Below are 25023 nucleotides of genomic sequence, written 5' to 3' on the forward strand. Positions count from 1 at the left end.
CAGCTACTACTGTGTGCTGTAGTCAAGAGTCCACTCTGCTCCCCAGAGCATCTAGCAATATAACTTAAGCAGCTGTGGCCCAAAAACCAAACCATAAAGATTATATTGAATGGGTCACGGTCACGGTCACAGTCCTCCCCGTTGTTCATCGATTTGCTCGAGCGGGCCCAGTAACGTCTCCATCACAAGACTTCTTGTTACTGTTTGGCATATCGAATACGTCATGGGTAGCTTGCCAGGCTCTGCCATGAGGGGCGAGATACTCTCAGTAGCTTGCCGGGCTCTCCGAGAGGGGCGGAGGAATCGAACTCGGGTCGGCCATGTTGGCTGCGTGCAAGGCAAACGCCCTACCGCTGTGCTATCGCTATTGAATGGGTACGTATTATTAAATGCCAACATAACAAATTTGCATGCTCAATGCAGTGTCTGCACCAACGTCAGAATTAGTCCACTTGCACTCTCTCCTGAAGCCAAGCTGTTCAATCTAATCCCATGCCCCAATCCAAGTCTATGGATTGTAGGTCACAGTATCTTTACCCATCCATGCATATGTATCACCTCAACACTATCTATAAATTCTGATAATGGAAAGAGAGCAATTATCTAGTACCTAACAGTAGGAGGTATGAATATGAAACATAAAACTCAGTTTTAGTCTGAATAACTCATTTAAAACAAACTGAAAAATGTGAATTTTTCAGAAAAGGAATAATCCAAAAAGGTTTTTAATCTTTACCCCAAACCACGTAACACAATTCTATCATTTACACATTAGGAAAAATCATTTCCTTTCTTGCTTTTGTACCTCTGAATCCATTGGTAGGGCCTCTGTATCCATTCATCAAGCCTCTAGCACCACGAGAGCCTCCACGAGACACACCACGACTGTTGTAATAGGGCTGGCTGCTACGCGGAAATCCAGTGTTTTGCTGTGGAGGTTGCTGGTGGTTACCAGTTACTTGATGGGGCTGGTCCTGAGAACCGTGGTAGGTGCCAACCACTAAATAAAAAGGGAGAAAAAAGTCACACAACACACACACTCACTCACACCCTCTTAACAATTTGTTCTCCCATGTGTCTCAGTTGTTTAACTACCTAAACAATCACCTCAAAATTTAACTTTAAGTAAATTTTCCTGGTAATAGTGAGAGAAAAGTGCACATTAAGTTCCTAGATCTCTCCTATCTATGTATTTGGGTAAGAAGAGTAAGATTCTCCAATGATTCTGAATCTTTGAAAGATCACATCTATGTAAAAAGCATGTAATTTAATCTTTCACAAATGATTCAAAGGGCTTTGGTATTAAATATAAGAGGCCATCTGCCTATTAGCAGGAGACCCACAACTCAAAGATCTTAGATAGTCTTATAATTACCATTTTGTACCATGTAATTATTTGTGTTTCCATTATATGAAAAGCCATTGGGGCCAGTGGGTGCAGTGAGTACAAGGGTTTGCCTTGTGTGCTGTCAAGCCAGATTCGATTGCCCACCACCCTATAACACTATGAGCAAAGAGCAGGAAGTAAGCCACAAGAGCAATCCTTAGCCAAGAGCCAGAAATAAGCCCTGACCATCATGGTGTGGCAAAAAGAAAAAAAAAAGAAAATGAAAACAACCACTTTATACTAGTTTCCTTTTTCTTTAAAAGTTCCCTTAATGATTAAAAAAACCAAGCTTTTTCACAGCTAAGGAACTACAGAGTAAAATATCCAATCAAGTTACAAAGCTAAATCAGCAAAGGCTCATCAACTTATACTTGCTCTCATAGTGTCTGATTCAAGAATTTCTAATTTTTCTATTCTTTACATATTCTGAAAACAGAGTTCAAGAAAAGTTTACATTACGCATCCCCGATTTTCCACTATAAGGACAGCAGAGAACCTAGCAACTTTCAAATATCAATAAAAGTTATTTTCTATTACCCCAATTCAGAGGAGTTTAAAATACAAAAACAAAACTCTAGGAGGCTAACAGTATCTTTGGGAGGTAAGATCCTTTGAAAATAAAGTGGGGAGGGAACCAAAGAAAAAGCCCATATCCCAAGACTAGATACTATTTTGCAATGGAAAAGCTGGAGATTTCCAAAGGGAAGGAACTATTTTGATGTAATGGACCAAATACAATATTCACAGAATGATTACTTAATACGTGTTACATTTTATCACAACAGATTATTGAGTATAGGTAACATTTTCTATCTAAATATTCATTTATTTGCATGTAGAAAATAAAACTGAATTTTCAACTCACTTTTTAATCATTAAGAATTTTATTACTCCTGGTCATATATCACTGCAAGAAACTCATAGCAGAAAAATTAAAATGTGATCTCTATTTTCAAATACCAGAATTCCTACTGTAGAATTAGAGTGTCTACTAATTCATAAACGCTAATTAAAAAAAAGAGCAAAGAACCCTCAGCAAAGGATCTTTAGTCATGTTGTTTTTAATTACAGATAGTAATTCAAAAGAAAAAAGGTATTGATTCAACAGATACCTAAGTGTCCTCAATATGGCAGGCAGTTTGATCAAGAATATGTCAACTACCAACTCATATGCCTACTCCCCAGTATGGAAATTTTACTGTTTTTGTTTGGTTTGGGGCCACACCTGGCAGTGCTCAGGAAATCATGACCTGCTGGGGCAGGAACTCAGGTCAGCAGAGTGCGAGACAATTGCCCTACCCACTGTACCATACTCTGGCCCTCTGAAGTTTTAATGAAAAATAAAGTGAAAAAAATGTAAATAAAAACATCAAATACTGTACCAAATAATTAAGTGGTGAGAAGGGGAAAAAAGATGAACAAGCCAGCAAAATCAAAGCACTGTATTGACAGGGTACTGAAAGGAGATCATTCTTTGACGCAGTATTTGAGTGCATGACAAAAGTGAAAAAAGTGAGCTATGCAATCAACAGTGGAAAAGATTCCAATAAAGAATGCATAAAGGCCTGAGAACAGAAGCCTTGCTGTGTTTATGGCTAGAATGGGAATATAAAGAGGTTTAAAATAGCAGGATCAGGACCGGAGCAATAGAACAGCAATAGTACAGGGTATTTGTCTTGCATGCAGCCGAAACAGGTTCAGTCCTCAGCTTCCAAGCACTGCCCCCAAGCACTGCCAGGCATTGCTTCCTGAGCTCTGAGCCAGAAGTAACCCCTGAGCTAGCTGGGTGTGACCAAAAAATTTTTTAAAAAATTTTAAAATTCGATATGGTACATCAATACATTTTTTTGAAAAGGAGACTTTCTATGAACATATTGGTGACAGTACACTGAGTTGAGAACACAGTAAGCAAAACTTATAAGTCGAGAAAAAGTACAGAAGACCAGGTAACAGATGATGGTTGCCTGGATTACAGAAAAGAAGGTGAAGTTTTTTCCAATTTACACTGTAACATGTTAATTTTCACAAATAACTATTTTGCAATGAAACCAAGAAATTATATCCAGTTCAAGTACTTCAGTCAATTAGTAAAGTCAAGTGAAACGTAACAATGCTGTTTGAAATCAATTAGCATAAAGGGCAAAACTAAGGAAAACTTTTACTACAGGGGTAACCACCAGTGGTCTGTGGGGCTTTAAGTCCACAACCAGTAATGCTCAGGGTCCATCAGGGCTGTACACCAAGCTGTGATCAGAGAACCATATGATACTAGGGAATGAAACCAGGTTCTCGGCAAATGCAAGGCATATGCTCCAGCCCCTGAGATATTTACCTGACTAAGTTTCATCACAATCATCTGAAGTAATGGTAAAGTAATATGCATGTCAGCAAAATGCTAACAAGCATCACTTTACTAATGAGTTGTAGTAACAGATATCACTTTCATCATTCAGAAACTCAGCATTTTCAATTTTCAATTAAATTCAACCTTTGATCACAGTGTGCTAATAATCTAGTACTTTAAAAAAATCTATAACAATGATCCAGGCCTATGAGTAAGGACAACTGAAACACTGTTATTTAAAAACCAGCCTGAAAATTAATTCCTCTGATTTTAGCAGGGATTAATTGTTGGAATCCAATTAAACACACCGAGAGATTAAGGGGCTAGAGAGAAAGTACACTCCAGACCCCAGTCAATCACAGGTATCCCATATGCTGTAATATTTCTTTTGTGCAGAGCCAGAAATAGACCTCAGCATAACCTGAATGTGACCGAATAACTAAAATAAAATAAAACACCAAGGGATTAAATACTCACAGACCCAAAGCAAAGAGATCATGATACTAAATGATTTACCTATCCAAATTATGGCCTTCTTGGTTTTAACAAAGGGGATGGGGGAGCTTTCCAGTAACGACTGAAAAACCTGCTAGACAAAATCTATAAGAGCTGTATCACCAATTATGACTTTTTCTAAACAAGAACTTTGCTTCAACTTAATATTTATTCCATGGTTGAATAGACTGAAGTGTTGGGAAAAAAATGAATAGACTGAAGTGTTGAGATTAAGACAATGACAAGCAAAAGTCTTATCTGCTGGTGGACCATCCCAACAGATTTACATCACTTCACAATTAAACGGCTCTGCATTTATTTGTGGGATATATATATATATATATATATACATATATATATAAATAAAAACCAGAAACTAATATCCAAGGCCAGGGAAAAAGGACCAGGAGGACTGCTCAATGGTTGGGAATCACCACAAAGGATGTGGTTGATAGAGGGTAGTTAAGGTAGAGGAGGGTCCATCATTACAGGACTCTGGACAAGAACTGAGCATTGAAAGTAGGTAATGGGATATACATGATAAAACTTTCAGCATCTGTACTGCAAACTATAATGCCTAAAAAGAGAAAGAGAGAAGGGGTTAGGGGAAATGGAGAGAGGAAGGAAGGCAGAGGGTGGCGGTGGGGGGAACTGGGTATTGGGAAATTACACTGGTGGAGGAATGCGTGTATGAATGAAACGCAATCATGCACAGCTTTGTAATGCTCTCACAGGGGATTCAATAAAATAATTATTTTAAAAAATGATTATAATTCACTGAAATCATAGTAAAAACTGGATTATGAAAGCTCAGTAACCAAAGGAAAATGGGTATTAACATTTCCAAAAATTACAAATAAGCTGCATATAATAAACTAACTCAGAATGATCAATAAGAAACTTTTAAGTTTTACAACTTCTACAAACCGTTAAAACCACCACTCAAATCTAAACTACATTACGACACTGTTCAACAGCAAATGAAAATCAATTAGCTAATAAAGTGTTCCATGTTTTCCTACCTGTTTGAAGCTGTTCTTGCTGAAGCTCTGTTTGTTCTACCTGATGGGGCTGACTGGAAAAGCTCTGATTATAACTAGCCTGGTACTGATTTTGCTGTTTTAAAGTTTCTGGTTCATTAACAGGAGGAACTGGTGCATTCATATTGAACACCTGAAAGTAATAATAAATGATTAACTGGCTCATCCTTTTTTGACAATTCCCCTATTTTTATGATAGCAGATGGCAGTGCAAGTTTGTTTTGTTTTTTGTTTGATTTTGAGATCATACCCAAAGTCAATGCTTGGGATAATACAAGGGATAAAACAAGGGATCAAACCCCAAGCCTGCAGCATGGAATCTTGACTCTCTGACCCAACAATCCAAGTTTTAACACAACCATAAATTTAAAAAGTCCCACACCGTCTCCAACTCAACTATTACAATCATTCCTAATTACATAAGCCTCGATATATTGCATCATGAGGAAAAATACACATGTACTTTATATGTAATCTAGCACTTACTTTAATTCAAAGGATTCGGTTACATGTTTTGAATCTAAGAGCTGCAAGTTCAGGCCTGGGGTTTGAGGTTTGACCCATGGCACCATAAGGTATCCCAAGCAACATGATCTCCAAAGTCTCAGTAGGAATTACAAAAATCAAAATGACCATTAGCAGCCTTGGACATGCAATGAAAAATGAACTTTTCATTTAAAATATTTTTTTAAGGGGCCAGAGAGATAGTACAGAGGGGTCTAGCCTTGCACCAGAGGACTCTATTTGATACCTGGTACCACATATGGTCCCCAAGCCCCACATCACTACCACCACCCCCTACTGCAATTCTGAGCACCGCCAGGTGTGGCCCCAAAACAAAAAAACAACATCAAATGCAGGAGATATGACTCTAATCCCTGGCATTACAGTCATTCCTCTGAGCATACCAGGTGTGGCTCAAAACCCCTTCCCAAAATTAATTTACCTTATGACCTTTGAGTTAAATTATTTTCAAATTTTCTTCTTATTGCTATAGGTACTCTGAATAAAAGCCGCAGTTCCAAGGATCAAACCCAGGGTATCACCCACACAAGGCATGTACTCTTCCACCTGAGTCAGTCTCAAACCTTTTTTTTCAATTTTTTATATTTAACTCAAATTAACATTTTAGGGCTAAAAGTATTGCTCAGTGGTAGAGTACCACCTTTCAGGAATAAGGCTCTGAGTTTGACTCTTGGCACACACAAAATTAAAATTTTTCCCTTTTGTGAGGACCATAACCAGCCATGTTTAGGGACTATTGGCTTTATGCTGGGGTGTGGGGGGAGGGAGAAGAGAACAGTGTTTGGGAGAGGAGTCTGGAGAGATAGTACATGGGAAGGCCTTCCTCTAGGCCACCCCGGTTCAATCCTTAGCATCCCATCTGTTCCCAAACACCGCCAGGAGTAGTTCCCAAGTAGGGAGCAAAGATATCCCCTGAGCATCAGCAGGAATGGCCAAGAAGAGTGCTGGGGCTGGAGACATAGCACAGTGGTTGGGTGTTAGCCTTGAACAGAGTTGTTCCAGATTCTATCCCCAACATCCGATATATAGTTCCATTAGCACCATGAGTAGTTCCTGAGGGCAGAGTCAAGAGTAAATCCTGAGCATGGCTGGGTATGACCCAAAATGGCCAAAAAAAAAAAAAAAAAAAAAAACCCAAAGTGATTTGGGGAATGATGGGTGGAGTGTCCTGGTGGTGTCTAGGAAAACATCGTGAGGTGCAAAGGATGAAGCTGGGCCCTCTACAGGCAAAGATCTCTCCAACCCCCAAATTTTACGCACTTAATTAATCCTATGAGCTTTCCTATGAACTGTTTTAACCGCATCAGATGAACTACAATATATACATTATGTTCTTAGAAATTCAATTTACAGATGCTCACTAAAGAACCAGAAAAACCTAAAATTTAAAATATTTCAGTACATGATATATGCAAATGTGGTAAATTACCTATTATATCAAGGTGATGATTTAGATGACATTTGTCTGTCTACTGTTTTGGATTATCAATTACAAAATAAGACATGTAAGTCGTAAGAATATAATTTACTTCTGCACATAGGGAAAATCAGTTTATGGTCAAATATATCCTTCAGCTAAAAGGCATGGAGAAGACTTAACTGCAAAGTTCAAGTTAGACATTTTGTTATAAACAGAGAAAGAACATTTGCATTAAAGTGGCCACCCTGTGTCCAATTCCCATTTAGTCTCCCCGGCCTGCCAGGAGTAAGCACTGAACATAGCTTGGAATGTCTCCGCCTGCTCCGCTGAGACCTCAGGATTATGACAAAATACATCAAGTACTAAATTTTACTTAGAGTAATTTGATTACCGTTTGCATGGACTGGAATGGAGCTGCATTTACATTGATTCCACTGCTGTGCAAAGGTTTGCTTGTTCCAGCCTGGAACACCTGAGGCTGAGAAGCGGCAGGAAGGGATGAGGATGCTGTGGTCTGGTCTGAATTTAAAGAGATTGTTGCCTACCAAAGTGAAAAGAGCCACTTGAATGATCAACAGAACTTAATCGATTCTATTAGCAAATTCAACTACTTGCAGAAATAAAATACCGATGTGCACTTATCAGGTCCAAGAATCAGTAAAGTAAACAGAATTTCTCTCCGTCCAGTTCATGAATAAATGCCCCACCAAGTTTATATGATTTGGTAACAAAACTTGCCTGAATCTGGTCAATTGGTTCTTTCTGTGGTCGTTGCTCTGTAGCATGAGAAGGCTGGTACAAGGGTTGAGATGCTGTATATCCCTCACTTGTGGATGAAACCAAAGGAACCTACATAGAAGAAATCAAAACTCTACTATGAATCTTAATACACACAGGAGTAGAAAACAAACAGATCTGTGAAAGGGCCTATACATGTATTAACACTCAAGTAAATCCTAAATCAGTTCAAACCCTCCTATAATTGTTTCTTTGAAAATTCAACATTGTGACCCAAACTTAGAAATTATAGCCCTGGGTGAGGATATAGATAGTTCAAAGGCTTAAGAACACATGCTTGCTTGTATGTAGGAGTCTCAGGTTTGATTGCAGAGCAAAGAGCAGGGGGGGAAAAAGGCCTTGTAAACCACCAGCTATGGCCCAATACAAGGGAGGGGAAAAAAGATCAAATTAAAGCAACTCAAATTCTACTCAGTGAGACAGATATTTGTAAACATTTTCCTTCAGGACTGAAGAGATAGGACAGTGCAAGGGATGGGGTGGGGGGAAGGCGGGGAGAGGTTTACTTTGCTTGCCCTGCATATGGCTGACAGATTCAATCCCTGACATCCTATATGGTAACCCGAGCCTGTCAGCAGTGACCACGTAACACAATGTAATTATAAACCAAACTTTGCAAAAAAAAATAAAACCATCAAGATAATAGGGAAAAGAGGACAAGGACAAGGGCCAGCATGGCTGAGAAAGAAGCTATGTTTCGCCTCCTCCTCCCAGGTTCACAGCAAAAATTTGCCAAAACTAGAATTAATCTACACAGAAACTGATCTAATCCTCTAAAACAAACCCAAAAATCCAGCAAAACTTCCTTCAGTAAGAGACAAAAACAGAGCAAAGGACAAACAACACGCAGCACCAGCAGTAAACACCAAGCATAGATTGTTAAGATCCTGAGCACCACCAGATAAAGTCCAAAAGATTAAAAAAATACATAAGCCCAAATACAGACAAATGTAATTAAATGGCAAAAACTAAAGATAAAGATACACAGTAAAAGCAACAAACGAAAAAAGGATCGCATAAGGAAATTATTTTATCCCTCATTGGGATGCTTTACTATGACCCCTGTAAGTATAAGTTAGAAGGTGCAGTTAGTATAAAAAAATGTTTCTGACCTTCTACCACTCTTGCTGGCTCTCTAATTACTGGAGTGATATGAATTTCCTGTTGCTGTTTCTTCATTTTCAAGAGCCAGAAGATGTCAAGCTCAATTCTGACCAAGACTGTTGTTTAAATTTTGTACAATTCAGCTTATTCAGCATGAGTACTAACACAATACAAGCATATTTCTTTTCACCATAGATGTGATGCAGAGCAGCCAACTCAGTTAAAATACAAACTCCTTATAATCATGTTTTAAAAAAGAAAAAGCCCATCAAACCATAATTCAGGTCTACCTCCTGTATCACAACATGCCCCACTCAAACATTTGTCCAAAACTCCTCAACCACATAGCCTTGTTCAAAATTTTCAAAGGAATCTCATTTAAAGAACCCTTGGATTGTTTATTCCCAATTTACACGGGTGTTTTTATAAAAAAATTTTGGGGGGTACGGACCACACCTTACTCATTATGCTAGGGGGAACATGAGATGCTGGGTTCAAACTTTGTCAGCAGCACGCTACAGAAGCATCTTACCAGCTATAGTACAGTCCCCCTCCCACGCCTCCCCCCCAAAAAAACTTAAGGAAATAGAAATAGGAATAAAATTGAAAAAAAAAAATATAAAGAAAAATAAAATGGAAAGATCGTATATCAAGTAGGGTAATGCTTTTGATGCAGCCACCTCAGCTTCAATCCCGAGCACTCACTCTATTTCGTCTCCAAACCCTGCCAGGAGTGATCCCTGAACAGGGTCAAGCCAAGTTATTGCTACAAACATTGAACTTTGATAACAAATCAATAATCTGAGATTCACAACCAAAGGCCAAAGAACCCCAAGAGTTCATTTAAAATCAGATCGCCACACCTGACAAGGGCCACGAAAAGCCTCAGCAGTAGCAGTTCTGTCTTATGCCTAAGGCCCTGGGATTGATCTCCAGCACCAGATACACACACGAAAGGTCTGAGGCTGGGTCAGAGCAACGCGACAGGGGCTAGGATATTTGCTTTGCACCTGAACAACCCGATTTCAATCTCAGGCATCCCATCAGGAGTGATCTCTGAACCTTATCAGGAGTGATCTCTGAGCAGACAGCCAGGAGTATGCCCCCAACATTGCCATTGCCAAGTGTATCCTCCCCCAGTTTAAAAAAAGAGAGAGATCTGAAAAACTAGATCATTCTTACCTGTGTTGCTTCTGGCTGTACAGGAACTTGATTGGATTGAGCAAGTCTAGATTCAGAATGAACTGTAACAGACCCAAAGACAGTGTTATCTAAATTTAAGTTTCTTCTAAAAGACTCTTATTTGGTGATTCAAAGTATATTTCTAAAGGCTAACTGAACATTTTCTCTTCCATGGAAATAATTTAAAAGCTATTAAATAGAATATAAATAGTTTTGCTTAGGGGTTGTAATTATTCATTCATAAACTTACAATTGCTGTCATTCTGTTTTGCAAAGATGTTAATCCAAGTATTAAGGAAGATATTAACAATTCAATGCCAGTGGAACCCAAAAAACAGACACCCTTTAACACTGGTGCTGAGTGATGAAGTTAACTAAGTCAAAACTGTAAGAGTCAGGGGCTAGAGATAGTACAGCAGGTAGGGTGCTTGCCTTGCAAGCCAGGTTCGATCCCCAGAACTCCAAATGGCCCCCAATCTGGACCAGGAGTAATCCCTGAGTGGAGAAGCAGAAGTAAGCCAGAGTAGCACTGAGTGTGGCTCAAAACAAAGACAAAACCCGTAGAGTCAGTATCAGTCTAAGCATATGTTCCAAATCATAATTAAATTTTATTTTAAAAATGAGTTTGCTAAGGGGACAGAATGAGATGGGCTAGGAACCCTGTGACACTGACGGAGAGGGATTCTGATAGGGGTGGTAGGTGTTGGTTTACACTTTGAGCACTGTGTGCCTGAAATGGTTAACAGTAATTTAAGTCACAATGCCTCAATTTTTTTTAACTAGACCCATTTAAAGCCGTGACTACCGTAACACAAAATTATGCAGTTAGTAAAAAACCATACATGATATACATATTTTATTATCAACTTTTCATATAATGTCAAATTTTTCAAAAAGACAGCAAGAGAAATAGTACAACAGGCAGTGTTTGCCCTGTACACAGCTGACCCAGTCTCCATACCCTAGCACCACATATGGTTCCCAAGCTTGCCAAGAGTGACTACTTGGCTCAGAGTCAGGAGTAAGCCCTCCACAACACTAGGCTCCAAAACAAAGAACTAGAACATAATCCTGGTGTAAGGGACTCAAGTTTATCTCCAGTACCAAATGGTTCCCAAGAACCTTAGGATGTAGGCCTGGGGGGACCCAGCACTAGTGGACCCGAGCAGTGTAAACCCACGATTCCATGAGCAAGGCTTGGGATGCTCCCTGACAACTCGCTTCCCCAGCCCCCAAAAAGAACAGGCCAGAGAGACAGTACCAGTAGTAATGCAAGCGTTCTGCTGATAAGGTGCTAGCCTTTGTCTGACCAGAGCTTGATCCCCGGCACCATATACTATCAGGAGTAAGCCCTAAGCACAGTAGAGTATGGCCAGGCCCTAAGCACAGGGGAGAATATGGGCAGAAACAGCACCCACATCCCATCATTTACTAATAATCCATTTTCTTTTCTTTTCTTTTCTTTTCTTTTTTTGGCTACACCAGGTGGCATTCAGGGAATCACTGCTGGGGGAACTGGGGACCATAAATGGTTCCAGAGATCAAACCCAGGATGCACAAGAGCAAAGCACCCTACCTCTGTATCATCACTCCGATCTTGCAAAATTTAATTTCTGGCCCACACCTGACAATGCCCAAGGGGTACTACAAGCTTGTCATTAAGCAATCAATTCTGGCATTGCTCAGGTTGTCAGGGGAACACAAGGGATGCTGGGGATTGAACCCAGTTCCGCTGCTTGAGAAGCAAACTCCCTATCTTCTGTACTGTATCACTGTGTCTCTAGTCCTTGCACTGTACTTTTCTATTTATTTACATGCAGTAGTTTTTTTTTCCCCAAAATTAACAATCCCAAAACTAAAATAGAAGAATAAACTTCTACAAATATTTTAATACACATCTGGGATAGATAGTGCTGGCATAAAGCACATGCCTGGTATGTGGCCAACAATGGAGGGCAGCTACACTCACCAACACTCTACTGTAGCCAACACTGAGTCAATCCCTGGAGATCTAAGGGAACCAGAGCCTGAAGTAGCCCCTGAGCACTGCCAGATGGGGCCCAAAAAACTCCACAGAGATCATATATATATGATATACATACATGACATTACTGGGGCCCTGGAGATCGCTCAAATTACTAAAATATAAGATTTCCATGCAGAAACCCCAGATTTAACTCTGGAACTGCAGTCTGTGTGGGAACACTGGAATGTGTGGCCCTATAGTACACATGTGTGTGTGTATATACATATATATGTGTGCGTATATATATGTATATATACACACACACACACATATATCTCCATTACTAACCTGGAGGGCAAACCAGCTGGGGCATGTCCATATTTTGTGTTGGATTCATAGGCTGTGCAGATACAATTGCAGGATCAAGTGTCTGGTTTTCAAAATCCAGCATGGAATCCTACAATGAAGATATGAGATTTAAATAATGTAAACACTTAAAACATCTTTTATAGGGCTTAAAAACTAAACACACCAACCTGGATGAAATTATAGGGTCCTTGCATCTGTGCCATAAGATCCTGTACTCGCTGTCTTCTCACAAGGGGATCTGCCTGAGCCACGGGAGTCAAAGAATGGGGTTCTGGTACTGAAGGAGATGCAGCCTGAGGTTGCTGCTGGAGTGAATTTACCACCTAATAGAAGGGGAAATGGAACAGAGATGGATGGATGTATAGTATCAAAGTACTGAACCATTCATCATCATCACCACAATTTGACCTCATCCATACAGTAAGCATAATAGGCTAGTTTACATAATTTCCCAAACTGACCACAATTATGACGTGAAATTATGATCACTTACTTGTAAGATGTTAACAATGGGCTGGGTAGCTCTCAAGAGGCTGGGCCATTTGAGAGGCTTAAATTCATTCCCTAACAGTGAATGGTGTCCGTCCCCCCACCAAAGCTCAGTTGACAGTTGACCCTGCACACTACAATCTGTTTAACCCTCCCCCAAAATACGCTATCATATCTAGCATTCAATTCCACAAAATCACTATGCAGTAAACACATAACATTTACTTTCTAAAATAATGTTTTAACTGTTATACATGTATTAATTTTCAGCACTAGAAATACTATTTTTGATCACACTCCAAAAGTTCCTACCATTTCATTCTCTGCCAAAGCTTATACTATCTTTCAATTCTAGTTCTACTAACTTCTAGTTATAATTTCTTCTAATACTCCCTGACCTGCTGAGGCCCTCCCCAGCTAGGCTTATTGGATGCTTAAGTCTGGTGAGGAAATGCTGCTTAGGTACACTGGTGCTGGAGATGACTAAGGAAACGCTTAAGAGTCCTGTACATCCCATCCCTTTGAGCTACCTTACCAGAAAGATCAACTGGTTTACATCAGGCTTCACTAAAAGAGCCTGTGAAACAGCATAGAAGGTAGAGTTTGGCTGGCATTCAGCCATGCCTGACTTTGATCCTGGCATTCCATATAATTCTGTGAGCCCACCAGGAATGAAACCTAAAAACACAGTCAAGAGTAAACCCTGAGTACCACCAACTGTGGCTCCAAAATAAAACAAAGTTCCTAGAATCCCATCTGGATAACTGTTTTAAAGACCCACCTGTCAGGTACAAAGAACACTAACTGGCACATTGGTGAGTAGATAAAATAAGGAAAGTACTTAACTACAAAATAGCGTATGCTACTTTCCAACCTTTTCCTACTATGCAACCCATTATTTTCTAATGTTTAATGCAAATATGCCGATGACACATTTATATCACTACATCCACACTAATACGTGTTTATTACCTATATTCCCCAAAGCATATATCCAGTCTTCTTGGGGTACAGCAAATTTTCATTCCTCTTGCATCTATCACCATTATATTGTTTTTTTTTTCCTTCCAGCCCTCCTAATAGTAATCAATTCCATAAAAACATGCTTATCTGTGGCTGGAGCAATAGACAGCACAGCAGGTAGGGCATTTGCCTCGTACTCCGCCGACCCAGGTTCAATTCCCAGCATCCCATATGGTCCCCCCAAGCACCGCCAAGAGTAATTCCTGAGTGCATGATCCAGGAGTAACCCCTTGCATCGCTGGGTATGACCCAAAAAGCACAAAAAACATGCTTATCTTATAATATTTTTTAAATTTTTATTAGTGAAACACCATGAGGTACAGTTGTAGACTTACAACTTTTTGTGCTTGGGTTTCAATTACACAATGATCGAGTACCCATCCCTCCACCAGTGCCCATTCTCCACCACCACTGATCCCAGGATCCCTCCCACCCCTCATCCCCCCCCCATCCTACAATTTTTAAGAGTTTCATGAATAGTATTTTGATCCTACTAACTTTACTTTTGGAGCATAAAGAACAAGTTCTTTACTTAATCCATCAGGTTTTTGTAGTTTTCTCTCTTTTTTAAACACCCTACCACTGTACTTTCACTCTGACCCCCATCAGTTTATCTTATTACATGAAGTGGTACAGTTGCAACAACTTTGAAAATGATCCTGAGAGAGTAATACGAAGAGTAATACTGGGGAGAGGAAAATACTGTTCACAGTTTAAAATTCATTTTCTAAACTTTATAAAATGAAGGGCCTCCTCACTTTGTGGGTACAAGATTACTCGAAGCTATCCTCAGAAGCGCTGTGAGCGTGACAGTTCAGTTCTCAGCCCCAATGACACAATGCTGCTCACACCAAGGCAGCCCTGATGTGAGCAGCAGTTCTCAGAGGGCCACTGGGGGTTGGCAACCTAACTCAGACTCACTCTATTCCTTGATCTCCCCAGTACTTCCTGCATCTATGTCTAAAAGCTGAGTGTACAAAAGAAAATGAAAAGGAATTCTAGAACCAGATTAGTAAAGCAAGCTGCCTTTATTTTTATCTTTTAGATAAACAAGGAACCAAACAGATTAAATTCTTTTGATAAACTAATTTTTCTAGTAATTAACTTATAAGGTATAATGGAAGCTGATAAAAGTAATCTAGAACCTGACAACCAGGAAAATATTAGGGTGAAAGCCTAAGATGCCAACATATTTGGAAGGTGTTTCTGACATCAAGCCATGTGGAAGGTACCACAGACTTTTACCGAAGCAACCTGGTATCAATAGATGTAATTATCTATTTTAATAAACAGATTAACCCAAAGTTAGGTGACTAATTTTTTTGATGTTGAGCAAAGCAGTGGTTCTACCAAAGACCCAGCAATAATCACCTGTTAACTATAACAAACATATTAGTAAATAATGCAAAAAAACCCCCTAGCATTCAATTCACAGATTTTTAAGGAGTACAATTTAAAACAAGCCATCAACCTGGCAATAGAGTGAACTCTTACCTCAACGGTTTCCACTGTCCACTCATCTACCGGCTCCTTTTCACCACTGCTAAACTGTGTTTCTGCCATAAATTGTCTATTTACATACTGCAAAGGAAAGGAAAAGTTTCAGACCTCTGTTTGAAAGGCAACGGAAAAAGGAGAGCTAGCACTGAAAAAAAAAAAATTACCTCTGTTGATTCGACTTCATTTTGTTCAGGGTACTCTTCTGCTGGTTCAGGTTCTAAGAGTTTAAAAGACACAAGAAATGTAAGAAATCTTACATTAACAGTTTAAACTCCAAGTAAACCGATACTGTCTGATTTGTCTAGTTATTAGTTAAATGTCTACATTTTATCATTCTTACAATATACTTGGAAACATTTCATGTTTATTCCATTATTAGTAGGGTCAGGAACGTGGCTCAGTGGAATGTGGCGCATCTTAAATCCAGGAGACCTGGGTTTAATCCCAGATACTTGAAAGGGGGGAGGACTAATGAGACATTACCCTCAACATTTCTTCAGGACAATATAAAACACCAGTAAATAGCTATGTTAAATCTTCTTAGAAACAGCTTTTATAGCAAGCATGAATGAAATAACCATTTCATGGTGTGGAGCCCATGAAAAGAAACCATTAAAAGGGGTGAAGCACACATGCTGAAGATCCAAGTTTGATGCAGCCCTCCCAAAAGAATCATACTCCCCCATTTAAAATCAACTCAATAAAAATAACAAAGGGGGACAGGGTGAGTACTTTACAAATCTATAATCAGAAATTCTTTCAATGTGTAATTTTTTTCTCTCGCATTTCAACCTCAACACATGATATGTGTCAGGCACCATACATATATACGTATATATGTATTATATAGATATATATACACATACCTCGTATCTATTACTTCTAAAAGGAGAATCTGAGGTACAGAAAGTTTAATAACTTGCCCAGAATTTCAGAGTCAAAAAGTACACCAGGACCAGAGTGAGCACAGGAGCTTGAGCACAGGAGCTAAGGTGCTTTTCTAGCAGGTAACACTGCCAAATTGATCCCTGACACCATGTATGGTCCCATAAGCACTCCAGTGCAAAGAGACAGGAAGAGTTTCCAGCACTAGAGTGTAGCCCAAACCACAAGAAAACCCAAAAGAAAAAACAGGCCAAAATTTTAACCCAGGCTATCTGATTCTTGAAGTTCATACTTTTAACCACAGCAAAACAAAAACTTTCATCAGCATACTTCTAATCATTCAGTACTGATAGTGTTTATTAGTTTTGTACTATGTGCTAACTTGCCACTGACGGGTTTATAATTCATAATTATGAGGTGATTATCAGAATATAAATTAAAAAATAATCAAGTATAACACAACGTTCAGTTCCTAACACTGCTGTCATAGTAAACAGCAATCTGAACATGTAAGTTAAAATTCTTTTTAAAAGGCGTTACAGTATCTGCCTGCCTTTATCAACATACAAATTCATAAATCTTCGATCAATTCAATACCTAGCACCATACAGTGTACTGAGCACCACTGGCTTCAAGATCCGTACTTAATTAACAAACTCTAGAAATAAACTGCTGGCCTGGTAGCCAAGTATCATCAAAAGTGGCACCCAGGACCACAGACAACCACCCCGCGAGTCCACTGTCCCCACCAATTCTCCATCCTAAACTACTCTAGCCCAGCAATACTGCATCAAATAGTTTCTGGGGCTGGAGTGATAGTACAATGAGGAGGGCATTAGCTTTGCATATGGCTGACCCAAATTCAATCCCCTGCATCCCATATGGTCCCACAAGTCTGCCAGAGATCCCTAAACACAGAGCTAATAGTAGTAAGCCTGGAGCACCACTGAGTGCAGCCCCCAAACAAAAAAGCCAATCTCTGTGATCAAGACCAGTAAACTAGAGGCCAGAAAGGAACTTCTCAGGTTATGCTCTGTTAAGCTTTGCAACAGGAGGACCAGGTTCAATTCCTGGCACATGAGCACCTTGCACATGAGCAGCAGCTGAGCCAAAAACCAGAAAAAGAAAAATTAGGAAGATCAATGACTGACAATACTTCTGGAAGTAATTCCTAATCAGCTTTTCTGCTTGTATCTTAACATGCTTAGTATCTTTTAAAAAACACAGTAACCCAAGCTAGAGAAATATCACAGCGGGTCAGGGATTTGCCCTACACGAAGCCTAACTGGGTTTGATGCCCAGCATCCGGTAAGGTCCTGAGCACTGCCAGGAGTAATTCCTGAGTGCAGAGCCAGAAGTAACCCCTGAGCATAGCCAGATGTGGCCCAAAACCGAAAGCTTTAAAAAATAACCAGTATCCCCAAAAACTACCAGATCTCTCCAGGAACAGAAATTTGGCTTAGTGGCATGCACAAAGTGACTTGGTGGTCTTGGATTTTAATCATCACCATGATCCTACCCACCCCACCCCCAAATATTAATCAAACTGAAATATATATATCCAGAAAGGGGGAAAAAGGAACTTCAAGAAATTAAACCAGGAAGATGGCTCAAGCATTGAAACACATGCCTATGAGGACCTGGAAGAATTCAATCCCCAATACAGCAAAATGAAACAAGGAAAACCACCTAAAGCTTACACCCACATAGGCACTCACCAGTTTCAGCTACCTGGTCTTCAACAGTAGGTGCTGAGGCTGCCTCCTCTTCCTCACACAATCCGTTCTGGTGGTTGTGGGTGCTGTCAAAGTAGTTTGACTGGAACACACGCTCAACAATTTCCTTTAGAGCTTTGTCTTAAAAATAAGTATGAATGAACAGTGTTAGGCCATCTAAGGATGCCTGACTTAAAAGATTCAAAATTCTACATAACTATGTGATAAGAAAAACCTCATCAAGTTACTAAGACACATAATATGAAATCCTAAGAACAGAAATTATAAAACTAAGGAAGGAAAATAATCTATCAAACTTTACCTGTTAAGTAAATTAGTCCCTCCCAAGCTTACAAGTAACATTTATTCACTCAAGTTTTTCAAATACATGCTAGGTATTAAGACTACAAGTGGAAAAACAGGCTCTCATAGCTTCCTGCTGTCCAACTTAAAATAAATGGTCATTAATATCCATAAAATAATATTTATACGCGTGAAAAGACCCAGATATGCAAGAGAAGGGACACCATGACAAAGTATCTGTACTGCAAACCATAATGCCCAAAAGGAAAGAAAAAATGCCTGCCATAGAGGTAAGCTGTGTGTGTGTGTGTGTGTGCGCGCGCGCGCATATGTATGGGGGGGGAAGGGGTTGGCAGGAGGGATATTGGTTGTGGTTAATTTACATTGGTAAGGGGAAAGGTGTTTGACTGAATGACTGAAACCTAACCATGAACAGCTTTGTAATTGTGTATCTTATGGTGATTCAATTATTAAAAATTTAAGAACGAGAGTTGATGTGACTAATGCATGTCCCTTTCTTGCCTTGCATCCAGAACACAGGTGTGTGTACAGAGAGAGAGACAAATGTACAATAGTTTGAACCTAGTCAGGAAGAGACAGAAGACTTTACTCACTTAAATGCTGCAAAAACTTAGATTTGGAAAATAAAGTGAGAGAAAGGTTTCAAGATACAAAGTCTTAATAAGGGGCGAAACTTTAAATAATCAAAAGTATGCACTAAAAGTAGGCACCTGTAGCCAGAAATATAGTGCAGGAGAGGCAGGATGCTTTCCTTGCATGTGGCTGACCCAGGTTTGATCGCATCATCCCATATGGTCCCAAGACTGCCAGTAGTGATTCCTGAGTGCAGAGCTTGAAATAAATCCTGAGCACCACTGGGTATGAGCCAAAAACAAAAGAAAGTATGTATGCCTTATAGCTGAATATTTTAAATTTTGAAACTGGTGGGAAAAACTGGGAAAAAATGGGGAGTCAGTAAGTGAAGGGTAGTAAGTCGAAGATAAGTTCAAATGTATATATACAATATTGGGCCAGAGCAACAGTGCAGTAGGTAGGGCGCTTACCTTGCACATTGCCAACTTGTATTCTATCCCCAGGTATCATAAGGTCCCGATACCACATACGGTCGGTCCCTTGAGCCCAAAAAGAGTAATTATTGAGTAAAGGGCCAGGAATAAGTCCTGAACGCCACTGGATAAGGCCCAAAACCAAAACAAAAAAAGCACTGCATATACAACATAAGCAAAATAAAATCATTAAACAATTTTCAAAGAAAAAGGGCCGGAGACATAGCACAACCAACGTAATAGGGGAATTGATTTGCATGTGGTCAATCTGGGTTGACTCCAAGCACCCCATATGCTCCTCCCACAGCCTGCCAGAAATGATGCCTGATTACAAGGCCAGGAGTAATCACTGGGTGTGGCCCCAAATCAAAACAGGGAGAAAGAAGACAAAGTAGAATGGGGATGGTCTAAGAAAAGTAATCAATGAAGATAAGTAGAAAATTCAAATAAAACTGTCAGAAATTGGAACACAAGAATATAGGTGGCCAGAGGCACAATGTTATCAAGAATCTCAAATTTTTTCCATCTGTATTTAAGAGGTACAGTGTGTGTGGGGGGGGGGAGGGGCGGTGTCATGTCTTCCCTAGTAAGACTACTACACAGAAAAATAAAACTTCCAGAATCATATCAAATATCAAAAGATAAAATTAACATAAAGTACCGTAAAGGTTGTACAGCAGGTAAGGCCTTGCCTGCTGCTGACCCAGGTTCTATCTCCAGCATAACACATAATCAGTCCCCCTTTATTAGTCCCACTAGGAGTGATATCTAACTACAGAGCAAAGAGTGTGAGCATCAAGTGTGACCCAATAAAACAAAAAAATTTTTAATCGGTTTATGACAGACTTTATTTTCAAGAAAATCAAATTTACATAGAAACACAATTTGAAGTACATTTGTCAATTTCACAACTAAATAAAAATGTTTCATTTCTTAGAATGGGAACAAGATTAGATAGAAAAGCAACATCAAGCCAAGCTACAAGATTATAAGCAGAGCAAAAGTACAAAATAGGGCTCTTCCCGTGCATGCAGCATGTACACCCAGGTTTGATCCCAGCACCCCGTTAATGGTCCCCAGAGCCCCACCAGGATAATCCCTGAACACCGCCAGGTGTGATCCAAAATCAAACAAAAACAGCACTACAAGATTAAATGTCTAATTCTTATTATTCAACAATGCTTGTGAAAAACATTGAGACTAAAACTAATTTTCCAGGATAAGAATAAAGAATAGTTCATGCATGTGTAACTTATTTCCCCACCAAACTTTGAATGATCAATTCAGTGCACATTTGTGACAGTACTTTAAAAGGTCAAAAATGTAGTAAAGTAAAAATACAAACACAGAACATGAACAGTGGCTCTTGGACCAGAGACGGCACCTGGTCAAGGCAGATTACCATTCAATCTCCTTTACTACTTACAGACTCCTACATACCGCCATGGGTGATCCCCGAGCACAGAGCTAGGAATAAGCTTTTATCAGGCCCAAACCCCATTCCACACCTGAATAAATCAGGACAACTTCAGGTACAGAAAAAGTGACTGTGACCCAAAAGAACCTAAAGACCAGGGCAATGATAAAGACTAAAACTACGAGGAAGAAACAGCCTCTAATATCAAAAACTCAGGAAAAGGCAACTTGATGTTCACTTTAAGCACATTTTATGTTAGATACAAAATCATATTAGGACCCTTTGATACAAATTTCTGGTGATTTGTGGCTGGCATACTGAATTAGACATAGGAACTTTCCCACACATATGCACGAATATGCAAAAAAAAAATTACAAAAAAAGAAGGAAAAGAGGGCTGGGAAAGGTAACTCCAAGAGCTGAACCACATGCTCTGTGTGTGGAAGCCACTGGCTCAATCCAATACACAATTAATTTTCCACAGCGATAGCACAGCGGTAGGGCATTTGCCTTGTGCGCAGCCAGCCCGGCCAAGCCGGGTTCGATTCCTCTGCCCCTCTCTGAGAGCCCAGCAAGCTACCGAGAATATAGAGATACGAGAGAGTATCTCGCCCAGCAAGCTACCTGTGACGTATTCAATATGCCAAACACAGTAACAAGTCTCAAAATGGAGACATTACTGGGCCCGCTCGAGCAAATCAATGAACAAGGGAAAAAAGGTGTTTGTTTTTGTTTGAAGTAATCACCCAATGTTTTCCCGTTTTTTGGCCACATCCAGTAGTGCTCTGGGAACCATAAAGGATGATGGAGATCAAACTCAGGTCGCATGCAAGGTTGAGTGCCCTCTCCACTATACTACTGCTCTGACCCCAAACTACCCAAATTTTCATTTAAAAAAAATTATAATAAATACAAAGTCAAGGTTCTTTCTGCATGTGGCTCAGTTACAACCCTGATTCAGCACTACCTATGGTCCCCTGAGCACCTCCAAAAGTCATTCCTGAGCAAAGTCAGGAAAAGTCCCTAAGTACTTCCAGCTGTGACCCAAAGCAGAATACTTGTATTTAGAAAAGAGCTTAAAAGAGCACCTTAGATTAAGGTGCTTGCCTTGTATGAATGAAGGTGCAGTCATAAATCTGGTTCAACTGGCACCACATATAGACCCTGAGCGGAGCCAGGAGCAGGCCCCCCAAAATACAATAAATAAACCTAAAAATCAAACAGTAAATCTTACGTAATTCTAAATTTCATTATTTGAAAACAATGTCTGAAAATATTCTCAGGTTACGAAACCAAAATCATCAGTGATACTCACAAGTTGTTCCACATACAGACTTTTCCTTCCCTTCCAGCAAGTCCCACAGGTGAATGGAGGCATGCTCATACTGTTCGCTCAACCTTACAAAATAAACAACAGATTACCACCTTTCAGTTGCCAACTTAATCCAAGTTAGATGTCTCTATTACTGGGACTGGAGACACAAGACAATAAGTGGGTAAGACACACTTACCTTGCATGTTTAACATATGTCTTAACAGGTAACGGGTCAAATCTGTTACCATACATGGCCCCCCCAAGCTCCATGGGGAGTGATCCCTGAGCTCGGAGCTAGGAGAAAGCCCTAAGCAGAGCCAGCTATGGCCCCCAAACAACTTTCTATTACCAAATACAACTCACTGTACCTCAAACTCATGTCCCGTTCAGGATCTGCTAATTTGTAGAATTCATCTAACATTGACAATTCCTCTTCGGACAATATTGGCACTCCATTCAAGCCTTGTTTCAGGTCAGTTCGCACTTCGTCATCTCCTAATTTGTCCAGAACATACTGCAACTCAAGTACAGTTTTTAAACGCTTCTGTTCGGCTTCTTCTCGCATAAGCTGCTCCCGACGTGCTGTTTTCTTTATCGTTTTCTGAATCTTCAGAAGAATACAAACATAAAACAAAATCTTACAAAATTCCTTTCATTCAATTTCTGGTCCAATGCAATTAAAGTAACATTTCACTGGGACTACTGAAATAGTACAAGCGGGGTTACCAGCTGCTTGTCGTGTAGTATGACTGAACCCAGTTCATTCCCAAAAACCTAGGTACCACTACCTAGGGTACAACCCAAACGTCCCCCCAAAGAAGTATCTGACTCAATGAGTTAGACTGATGCACAGAATGATTACAAGAAGAATGATTAGAATTTATAAACAATATTTAAAACATTGCCCATATTTTAAGCACTTGCTAGAAATTCAAAGTAATTCTTTCCAAGAAGATATGCTACTGAAACACTACTCAAATGATGGCATTGATGGGACTCTGAGATGACGCCCATGAACTGCCCTCGGCTACTTATTAAGCTCCTAAACAGCCATGTTCCAGAGACACACAAATGAATCTCGGAACCAAGCAGCTCACTACAGTCTCCTGACCCTAATTATTAAAATTTCAGAATTCCAGGAGCACACAGCCGCGGGACATTATATGCTATTCATAACAAGCAATACAAAACAAATTGTCTAGCATTGCCTTTCCAGCAGATTTTGAGTGGTGGTGGGAAAATTCCAAATAGTGGGACTGGCGCCAAAATATTGAATGTAATGTAGAGAGTATTGTGAAAATTGTCTGCCACACAGGCAGGAAAGGGTTCAGATGCAGAAGATACTGGGGATTTTGGTGGTGAAAAATGTGCACTAGTGGAGGAATGGTATTTGATCATTGTTATGACCGAAATTCAAACAAGAAAGCTTTGTAACTATAAAAAAAATAAGAAATAAAAAATGATGGCTTTGCAAGTTGATCCAGAAAATTTAGCAGACAAGAGAATAGTTGCAGATATTATGTACTAGTTGGATATGGAACCTTTCAAACTCTTCCTTAAGGATCCCAACCAATAAAAATTTCAACAAGATACCTGTTTCATATATGGAAAAAATGGTCCAAAGTTTTGCTGTTAAATAATAAGGAAATACTAAAACCCATTCATTCCCCTTCACCCCAATTCATTGTTGATATTATAGTTTATTTATTTGCTTTTGGGGTCATACCCAACGATACTTAGCCGTTACTCCTGGTTCTGCACTCAAATTGTTCCTAGTGGTGCTTGGGTAACCATATGGGATGCCAAAGAGGGCTCCAGGTAAAGCAAAAGCCCTACCCACTATACCATCGCTCCAAGCTCCCATTATTGGTATAAAAGCATTCTAGGATTAGAAGCAAATGCCCTACATGGCAGAGGCCAAAGTTTGATGCAGAGCATCACATGCTTCCCCCGCCATGAAACACAGGCCCTGGTGAACCAAGCACCTTGGGCCCAGGGGTCCACCACATGGTAGCCCCAGATGGTACCTCTAAGCAATGCTGGGAACAAGCCCCAAACACTGATCAAAAGACAGTAAATAGCCCCCCACTGAAAACTTACATAAAATAAAACCAAGGGGGAAAAAAGGGTTGGGGGAGAACAGACGCACATTCCCCAATATACTGAAAATAGAGAAAACAAGATTTGTTTTAATAAAAGGGTGATGACAGAAAAAAGGATGCAGTAAAAATAGATAAATGCCAAGTATGATATATAAGGCTGGAGTGACAGTACAGCAAGTAAGGCATTTGCCTTGCATGTGGCCAACTTGGGCTTAATCCCTGGAACCCTGTAAGGTCCCTCAAGCCCACTACGAGATCCCTAAGCAGTCAGATGTGGCCCCAAAAACAAAACCGAAAAAAAGGACCAAAAGGATAGTACAGCATCCCATATGTTTCCCCGAGCACCACCAAGAGTGGTTCCTGAGCACTGAGCCAAGGAACCTCTGGATATGGCCCAAAAACAAAAAGAAAAGCTAGTTAGTATGAATGTTCTTTTTCTTTGTTACTCTCTGTTCTCCCAGAGATACTGACCTTGGTGTATATTACTAAATTCAGAATGTCTTTTTTTTAACCCAGGACTAAAAAAGAGGTCTGTCTTGGGGGTCAGAGAGAGTACAGAAAGAAAGGTGCTTGCCTT

General features: G+C 39.9%; 1 protein-coding gene and 1 non-coding gene across 2 annotated transcripts in view; both read right to left on the reverse strand.

Moving 5' to 3' along the window:
- CAPRIN1 (cell cycle associated protein 1) overlaps positions 1–25023 on the reverse strand; it is a 50199-nt gene that overhangs the window by 6731 nt on the left and 18445 nt on the right. Inside the window, exons 5-16 of the mRNA XM_056137231.1 lie at positions 22713–22951; positions 22345–22427; positions 18246–18383; positions 15807–15859; positions 15637–15723; positions 12798–12953; positions 12610–12718; positions 10296–10357; positions 7950–8060; positions 7603–7752; positions 5249–5399; positions 806–1000 (exon numbers count right to left, since the gene is read on the reverse strand). Coding sequence (XP_055993206.1) covers positions 806–1000; positions 5249–5399; positions 7603–7752; positions 7950–8060; positions 10296–10357; positions 12610–12718; positions 12798–12953; positions 15637–15723; positions 15807–15859; positions 18246–18383; positions 22345–22427; positions 22713–22951 — 1534 coding nt within the window. The remainder of the gene's footprint in view (positions 1–805; positions 1001–5248; positions 5400–7602; positions 7753–7949; positions 8061–10295; positions 10358–12609; positions 12719–12797; positions 12954–15636; positions 15724–15806; positions 15860–18245; positions 18384–22344; positions 22428–22712; positions 22952–25023) is intronic.
- LOC130017168 (U7 small nuclear RNA) lies at positions 4290–4351 on the reverse strand. The gene has a single exon (XR_008791342.1). It is a non-coding gene; the product is annotated as a U7 small nuclear RNA (small nuclear RNA).

The sequence above is a fragment of the Sorex fumeus genome, unplaced genomic scaffold (genome assembly GCF_029834395.1).
Source record: "Sorex fumeus unplaced genomic scaffold, SorFum_2.1 ptg000007l, whole genome shotgun sequence".
Lineage (NCBI taxonomy): Eukaryota > Metazoa > Chordata > Mammalia > Eulipotyphla > Soricidae > Sorex > Sorex fumeus.